This window comes from Chrysoperla carnea, chromosome 3, assembly GCF_905475395.1.
Source record: "Chrysoperla carnea chromosome 3, inChrCarn1.1, whole genome shotgun sequence".
Lineage (NCBI taxonomy): Eukaryota > Metazoa > Arthropoda > Insecta > Neuroptera > Chrysopidae > Chrysoperla > Chrysoperla carnea.
Genome location: NC_058339.1, coordinates 55,804,389 through 55,814,057, shown reverse-complemented (window position 1 = coordinate 55,814,057; position 9,669 = coordinate 55,804,389). Strand labels below are relative to the sequence as shown.

The following is a 9,669-nucleotide window of genomic DNA, read 5'->3' as shown; positions in this document are numbered from 1 at the left end:
TTTTCGTTCAAGTTCAAAAAAAAATTATATTAAAAAAAAAAAAAAACAATATTAATAATTTTACAATACAAAATTCTATGGGTTTTTACTAATTAATAGGATTATACCAAAAAATTTTAATTTTTTGGATCAAGTTAGGCAAATTTTTATCAAATATTAATTTGTGGGTTTATTTGTCAATAAATTTGGAATTTTTTAATTAAATTTACGAATACAAAAGTGTTTTTGAATTGTATTATAATTATATATTTTTAATGTAAGTATAAATTTAACTGTTTATTTTTAATATTATATTAATATTATAATACCTCTCTATGCGTTCAAATTAAATGTAACATGTTTTGTATAATTGTTTAAGAAACTTAAGAAATTTATTGTACCGGGTATAGCTTAAAAATAGGGAAAGTGAGCTTCCCGAAAAGTGTTATAAAGCAAAATACGAAAGTATATAAAAGTGGAGAACATACGCCATTGGTCTGATTTCGAAATATGATTCATTCATATTTCATTAAGTGCGAATTTAATTAATAAACAAGCGAAAACAAACAACTGACTGAGTTAATTGTTGAAATACCATTCATAGACAGTGTTTTGTTCATCATGCAATCGTTTGTTATATCTCTAACGGTTTACAAGATGGGTCCTACAGATCCAAGACCCAAATGGTATATGTTGCTTATTTACGATCTCGACCTCACTTTTTAAGTCCTAAGCACGCTATAAAAATTTCATATAGACATCTCTTTTTGTTTTTTAGTTATCGTGTTAACATGACAGACGAATAGACGGACAACCGCAAAGGGACTAATTAGATGATTTTAAGAACAGCTATACCAAACTTTTGTTGGTAGTATCAATATAAATAGTTGGGACTAGCCCCAAAGGACTTGGGACTAAACTTGGAACAGACTTGGGACTAAACTTACGATACCTTGATATTTTTCATATATACATGGTAAAAAAAGGCATTCTTTAACACAAGTTTTTATTCGAATGAACTAAAAAGTAGATGGGGGAGATATCTGATTGATTTTGAACTGAATTTCAGTGATTTTCAAAAGTTAACTTACCTATGTTCATGTGTGACGTTTACTCACAGAAGGAGGAAAAGCAGAGTACGTTAACCTCCGTCAAAAATAGGAAATTTTTTTAAATAGGATAATTGCAGATGATTTAAAGAAATTATTTATGATGTCACAACGTACAAATATTCTCTTGATGATTCAGACCAGAACATTATTGTGCATTTTTAAAATAGATTAAATTAATTAAATTACAACAATTTAAAAAGAAAAAATTTTATCAAATTTGATAAAACTAAATTAATTTTATGACCTTCAGAAAGGGTATGCTCAAATTTAGATGATAGTAATACCAATTTGATTTTAGTTGATAAGAGTGATAATTAAAAGTATTTGATTTCTTATAATTTGTAATATTCTATAGTAATTAACCACCCCAACCCCCTTACATGCAAGGCGTTAAGGCGTTTTTTAGGCGTTCCTTGCGCTTCCACCATAGAGTTATAAATATTTCAAATATTTGATGCAAAAAGGTTTACAATGATTTACTTCGAAGAGATTTAGGAAGAACCTATTTTTGGCGAAATTGAGGAGATAAAATATCTTAATATTTAAAAACCCCGTGCCACGAAAGTCGTTTACGCTAAGCTCCAAAATCACTGAACTGATCGACGAACGAATTCCACAGTGCGGTATCCCTGGCTAAAAACATTGATAAATATCAACAGTAATTTACTTTATTTTTATATATAGGCAATTTTATTACAGATATGACATACATTTTACATAATGAACAAAATTAAATGTTAATATTATTTCTCTAGCCTGTTTTTTCCGAAGCGGTACATTTTAAACCTCAAGTCTATTTTATGTCAGTAGCTAGCACGATAAGCTTAAAAATGAGAGGTCAATCAAATAATTTGATAAAGCATTTAAGAGATATCGCGTCGGCAGGAAAAACAGGCTCGAGAAAATATAAGATTTATGCATTGCGGTCAGTATTGCCTACTCCGAAGTTTTACTACTGAAACTAATAGTTTTACTCTTCCATTAGTAGGCAAAAATTTTTTTCTTATAAATAAATTTTTTTAGTGGGCATATAATTTAATATTTTTATATTATGCCTTGCGATGTAAAGCTGCTTTTTTGTATGTTATTTAGACCCCTTGGGAGAGACTTCTTTCAATTTGTCACCTATTATGCAGGTAGTACAACTTTTTTTTGCTCTCATCTTCTATATTTTGGAGAAAATGGACACCAAAGTTATATTCTAATTTGCCCCCTCACGAGAAATGCTAATTATTGAAATTCTTGTGATTAAAATCGTAAAATATTCTAGTAACACTGCGCCCTAGTAGTTTTTTAGTGGTTTTCTATCGTCTGCTAGTGGGCTTGAAAGTTAAAAGTTAACAACACTGGAGAGAGATAAACTTGTCTGTTAGAAAATAATATGAATTTTAATCTTCATAGTTCAATTTTTCTGAACAAAAATGGGAAAGTTATCAATTAAGCTGGTGCTTTCCGTGTGGTTGTATTTCATTTTGGTCCAGTTCTGACAACATTATCCATGAAAAAACCATAAAAGCCTTAAATTTGCATTAAGTGTGTACGACTAGAGGAAGGATAACTCATTATCACACCAACCGATTTCGATGATTCTTTTTTTAGTGAATAAATCAGTTAGTGTACTTCAGATTCACTAAAAATCACAAAACAAATTAATATGCACTAAAAAGTTAGTGTTGGCTGACACTGACTCCAAAGTTATTTTTGGAGTCAGTGTCAGCCAAGCTAATGTAGCAAACTGTTCTGTCAGATTTGTTTCCTTGGCTGACACCGACTCCAAAATTAACAATAATTTTAACTACATTATATTATCGTTTTTTTTTTTTTTTACTTTTCAGTTCATATTAATTTGTTTTGGAAAAGTTTTTCTTTTGAAGCCGGTTTTCTTTTTGTTAAATTTTTTTTTTTTAAATCTCAAATGTAGATTTTCATTAAAAGGACATAAATAAGACAAACTATGATTAAAAATCAAAATTATTAAGTAGAAAATATGATAACCTTGGTTGATTTTTTGTGAACAAAAACATCGGTTTTTGGTTAAACGATATTTAATAATTTTGAAATAGTAACTATGATGCGGTATGGATACTGTGAATATCTTAATTAATGATAAACCTAAGCACACACGATCTACTTTTTATAAAATGTTGTAAATTTTTTCTTATAAATGATGAAATACTGACGCGGTTACTGACATTAATATAATTTAATAAGCAGAACAAAATTCATATCCTTCTGCTGCCATACCTTTTTATATACATGAAACATATAAATAAAATTCATTACATATTCATCATTCATTTATTAAATTACAAATTGGTTGTACATCAGTGATTTAGCACAAGCTATTTTTTAAAATCTTACCTTTAAAATATCTGTGTTTTATGGAAGTTTTCATAAATATTTAAACACCATGTAGGTATCTATTATTCATATTGTATTCATTATTGACTCTTAAGGCAGGTTGTTCGTAAACCCAATTTTTTACAGAATGAAATAAAATTTTTAGTAGAGAATAACCGCCCCTTTGTGAATTGCTAAAATCAAAATTTTTTGCACACCGGGAGTTCAAATCGCCCCCCCCCCTCCGAAATGTAAAAAAATTTTAATAAACAAAGCACGTATGACGCACATATTTTGAATTTTAATTGTGCATCGATACCTGAAAATATCTGCAACTCTATATGTATCTACTGCATCCAGTAAATGGTCGTTATCAAGTCTTCGTAGGATGAAAATTTACTAACAAAGTGTGACTGGCGAGAACGGATTGAACGGTTTGGCTTTTTTTAATATTCATAGGTATATCGGATGTCTCAAGCGAAGAAATAGACATCATGACAGCACTTCTCAGAAGACTGAATATCATTTCATAAGCAGTTTATGCATTTGTGAATGTTTTTGTTGATTTGAAAAGTTAGCATAACATTAAGAATCATCTATACATATAAAATGCTTTGTTCTGAATGATTGACTAACTGACTGACTGACTAACGGATCAACGCACAGCCTTAATCGCTGATCGCAGAGATCTGAAACTTAGGAATATTTTGTATGACGAAAGCATTCATTAAGAAAGAATTTCCCGAAATTTTACCCCTAAAGAGGTGAAAAACGAGGGAAAAGATTGTATGGGACAACGTGATTGTCGCGATTCCTTGTGAAGCCCTCGTGAAACGTAAAGGAAGCTCTATGAAATTGTTGAAAATTTCAATTTGGATATATTTACTTATAATGTGAAGTTAATACAAATTTTCTAATCAATATAAATTGTAAAAAAAAAAATTTTACAAAATAGAACCTTAACTTGTACTTTAGTTATGGGGAATTTTGAATTTTTGATGTATTGAATCTTCTGATTTTCTTATTAAAATAAGTTATTTGCTTAAATTAATGTCAATTAATAGATAAACTTAATAATGTTCAAGTTTTTATGTTTTTTCTCAAAAAGAAAGTACTTAAAAATAAAATGAAATTTGTCAATTATAATTATTAAATAAAAATGTGGTTTTTTTATAAAAAAGTATGTAAATTTAAAATCTATGGGGATGGTAGAACCATAGTGATCCAAGTAACTTGTTTTTATTCGCGAGAAAATAAAGAAAATGTGTTGTTAAGTTTTAAGGAAATTAATGGTTTTTACTGGTTAATATAAAAATCATAATATAAATAAGAAAGATCCATTCTTGGAACAACGAAAAAATAATATTCCATTAAATTATTTTCATTTAAAAAATCAATTCTTTACAAAGTAAGAAGTTGAGATTTTTTGGAAAAATTATAGCAAAAAGCACTTGGATAAGTGCCTTGTTGCTTGGTGCTTGTGCCACTTGTTTAAAACCAGTGATAGGTACTTGGATCAATATAGTTCTACCTTCGTCATACCTATATGTACTTGTGTTTTAAATTTATTTTTTATATAAATAAGAAAAAAATATTAATTATGAAAAGTAGGAAATTAATCGGCCATGAAAAAAATTAGGTCAAACGATTTTTGAAAATTGTCACTTATTAAATATCTTATATCGTAGGTATAGATTTAAATCTTTTTTTCTCATCATTCATCAGTATACAGAATGTTCGATATACATCTAGGCATATAAATATCACGAGTATGACAGAGTACATACGTTAAGCAATGCATCTATCTAAGTGAGAGGTGTTATAGATGTTATATGAAATTGAAAAAGTGGCTTGGATCGTGGCTTATCTGTTGTAGTTCATCTATTCAACTAAGAAACTCCCACTCTCCAAGTTTCTTACAACTATCTCAACGCATATCGAAGCTTCAACACTTGTATATAATACCTCTCACTTAGATGCATTGCTTAACGCATGTATTCTGTCATACTCGTGATATTTATATGCCTAGATGTAAATCGAACATTCTATATAGTAATTTCTTGATTAATATTAGGTCAAATTGAAATTTTTACTTAAACATTTATAGGTATTTGCATTTATAGGTATTGAAGACTGGAAATAAATCGTTTTAAAATGGCTTATGGGTTGAATAAAAATTTATTATCAAGAAGAGGTGTAATTAATATGTATGAATCTTGGAATGTAAATGGTGTTCAAGATACTACATCAAATAATAAAAAGTCAAATTCAAATGATTTACTAACTTCACATTCATCGTACGTATTCGGCATCATTCAGGGCCGATCTAGGAAGTTCTAGCTCTATAAAACGAGACTCTCCTTCATTGGAAACGATTGAAAGGCTTCGTACAATTTAAAATATAGCTTTTATTGATTTAGGTATTTTGACAAAAGAGTTCAACAAAATAATATTAGACATTCAACAACCATCTTACCACCAAAACAATTTCCATCGAAATCACAAAGACCGTCCACGTGTGCTTCTGTGAAAATTATACATTCAACGGCAAGTTTACCATGTCGACCATCGACTGCAAATAATTGTACCCGTTTTCACGATAATATGTTAAAGGCATTAATGCGAAATATTGATAAATATTGTGGAAAAGGTAAGGAAGTTATTCAAAATATAGGATTACTTGGGCTGTAAATATAAGACGTTGTGTGTGTGGTAAGAGCAGCTTTAGGAACATCGCCTTTCAGACGCCACTTGTACTATAGTTTTCGAAAAATTGGAAAATTTTTCGAAGTATTTTCTAGAAAACTATTTTTTTGTTTTTAATAATTTTTTCATAAATTTTCCTCTCTTTATCTTATATATTTTTAGAGAAAAAGGACACCAAAGTTTTGCCCTAATTTGTCCCTTCACGAGAAATCAATGATGTTTACGCAAAACTGTTTGGAACAAAAATTTTGCAGTTTTTCATTTGCAAAGTTTTTCTTTTGCTTGCAGAACGTAGTTCCACACTCCTCTAATGGCTGTAAATAACATACCAAAAAAGCAGCTATACATCGCGTTTTGCGATTTTAATGCAGAATTCTATATGCGTATATATTAATTTATTATTTTTCTTTATTTACAAACTTGTGTATACAAATTTAAACATAAAAGTCTTTCGATTATTATTAATGTTTATGATATATTTGGCGTAAAAATTTTAAGTATAAGTAAGGAAGTATAAGTAAAATTACATGAAATTTAACATTTTTCAGATGGTACAAATGAGAATCCTCCGAATACATTGACGCCTTCCAATGTAAAACAAGAAAAAGATAAGAAAAAGAAAAACGTGTTGGAATCTAATACCATGGTTGACATTGACAAGTTTATAAAACATCATCAAAAAATAAACGAAACGGTAGAAAATAATGTTAATACCCAGAATCGGAAAAATACGAAGCCGACTGGTAATAAACGTAAAAAGTCCAAATCGAATACTGTAAAAAGGGGACTTTTTGATGAGACGGTCATGACTGCAGAGTCGAAAACTTCCGTAAATGTTCAATCCACTACGGTTAATAGTGGAAATAGGTACATAATTTTTATACTACTTATATCAACTTTCGCCCTATTAGCTCAGTTGGTTAAGGCGTAACCAATTCCGTCCGCGGTATACTTAGGGTAGCGGGTTCGATTCCTGCCGTCGCAAAAAAAGTTAATTTAATTAATAGTTGTGATGGGCTGGTGTAGTGCATGGTATATGAATGAAGGAGGTGCACTCAGCCTTTGAAATTGAGAAGCTGATAAACGAAATTATCAGCGAAAAGGTGGTAAAACACATATATGGTATCACAAATTTTCAAGTAGGTAGGTGTTTAATGGAATATATTGTGTAAATTTCAATATTTTTTAAAAAAAAGGAAACATAATGTTAATTTCTTTCTCAAAGTTTTATCTTGAAATTTTTAGTCAGTTGAAAGACGACAAAATTAAAGATATAGTAAACGAAGATGCCGCTTGGGAAATAACTGATTCGGATCAAATTAGAAATTTGGTAATGCCAAGAGAAACTAGGAATGCAACATTGACCCTATTAAATGAGAAAAAATTTAAGGAGGGTAAAAAAGTAACCTATCAAAGTAATAATAATATACTGGGAAATGTGCCTCTAGGAATACGAAAACCGTAAGTTTTTTATTTAAACAAAAAAAAAAAAACAATGTAAATAATTGAATAGGTATTTTTTTTCTATGACACTATGATGACGTATCTGGAAATACGTTTGAGAAAATCGTATTCAATGCAAACGTACCTGCAGTTTTATGGTTTTAGGGCAGGCATGGGCAAACGTGACTTATAAAAGTCCCTCAGACTCCTAAGACAGAGAGACAACTTTTTTTTCTACATATCTCATTTCTATTAGAGAAACTGAGATAGATAAAAGAGTCGAGACTTAAAATAGCTCGTCCATGCCTTTTTTAGGGTGCACAAAAATAGGTACGATCCGGTACTTGCATAGCCCGCTATGCAAGTTGGTGTTTTTATGATACCCATGTAAAGGGTCTCATTTAAAATAATATACCTACTCTTAAACAAAATTTTTTTTTTCATTTGAAAGAATATTTTATGGCAATTTGTGTAATATGGTCAAATATTGACTAGTTTATATATTGATTAACTAGTCAAATATTGTTTCGGTTCGACATTATCGATGGCATTGTTTGAGCTTATTAGGGCATTCAATCAAACCTTACGTTTCGAAGACATATCGTTTGATATTATGAAATATTATAAGAAAATCATGTGGTATAAAGTAAGTAGCTCGAACTGAACACTCATTTTACTAAAAAACTTCAATGTTTACTTGCGTGTTCAATTTTGAAGTTGGGGGTTACATTTGGATGCTATCATATATCACACAGATTGCTATGATTGTAACTTTTATATAACGACGACTTTTAGACAAAGTTTTTAAAAATTTTATACTCGGAAATTTTATAATTATTTTTGTTTGTTAAATCCGGATGAGTTAAACCTGAGACAATTTTCACTAACACTTTAAAAATATTTGGTATATTTTCTAGTATTAATCCATCAATAAAACCATTAAGTAAAGGAGGAAAATCATCTTTACGTGACGGTGGAAACCTATTGGTAAATGATTATCAAACATTAAACGTGTGTCCACATAATTTATTATGTGATGGACAAAATTGTAACCATCGAATTGCCAAGAAATTAGCATCAACATTTTCACAACCTCATTTACATAATAATGTTATGATTTGAAGAAAACATTAAAACTGTAAAAATGTTGGTTACTTGATTTCAAAACTAAAAATAGGGCGTATGAAATTGAGTAAAATCATTTTTCAGCTCCTTTTTTTTTTCATGAATAAAACAAATTATTGCTGTTGTGATTCATGTGTTTTATTTTAATAGTATGTATTGGGAGGGCAAGTGGAAGGGAGGAAGTGAATACTGTTCACTCTGGGCACCCGGTACCTCGAAGACCAGTTAGGTCACGATATTCTTGTTTTGCGACCCCAAAAACTCCCTAGTAAAGTAACTAGTTGAGAATCATTTTCATCACTATTAACCGAATTGTGAATTTAGTATTTATGGTCAATTTTAAATGCAATTATTATAAAATGCATAGGTATCATTTATGCAAATTGCATATTTTTAATTCCTTATAAATCAATTTAGGTCACAAAGTTTCCAGAAGCTCTAGCGAATCGAATGTACAAAACCGCATTCAAATTCGTCTTACTGTTCAAATTTTTCGAACTTGACCATTTTTGGAGCTTTGTTTCCGCAAGTATAAAACCCTCAACATAGTTCTTTTAAGTCCTTATTTCAAATTAAATTTGTTTGCTAAAAATGTGTGCAACTTTGTATAAAAAAAATTGCCTTTATTTAAAATTTTACTGTTACTTAAAAGACTTACTGTTTTATTTTTTTATAGCAACGATTAGCTTAACGATCTCAACGTCCAAGCTCTTAATCCGATATTTATCGCTAATTGAAATTTTTGAAGATTACGTTTTAGAAAATTTTAAATTGTGCAATTTAAAATTTTAATATAGTTATTTTTAGAAAATTGAAATTGACATAAAAAATTTTTTTATTAGATTTAAATTGATTTAATAAAATTGCATGAAAAAGTATAATTTTTATTGCAATTTAAACGCCATTTTATGAATAATGAATACCCTACATTTAATGGATATGCGTTTATTAAATTTACCGTAAG

At 29.4% G+C, this 9,669-nt stretch overlaps 1 protein-coding gene across 1 annotated transcript; it reads left to right on the top strand.

The window, feature by feature from the left end:
* Nucleotides 1-5,585: 5,585 nt before the first annotated feature.
* On the top strand, nucleotides 5,586-8,740 carry LOC123296121. The gene is made up of 5 exons (XM_044877583.1): nucleotides 5,586-5,728; nucleotides 5,852-6,081; nucleotides 6,686-7,004; nucleotides 7,383-7,598; nucleotides 8,498-8,740. Exons 1-5 carry the CDS (start codon nucleotides 5,586-5,588, stop codon nucleotides 8,700-8,702), a joined length of 1,113 nt encoding a protein of 370 aa, XP_044733518.1. The 3' UTR covers nucleotides 8,703-8,740.
* The last annotated feature ends 929 nt before the right edge of the window (nucleotides 8,741-9,669 follow it).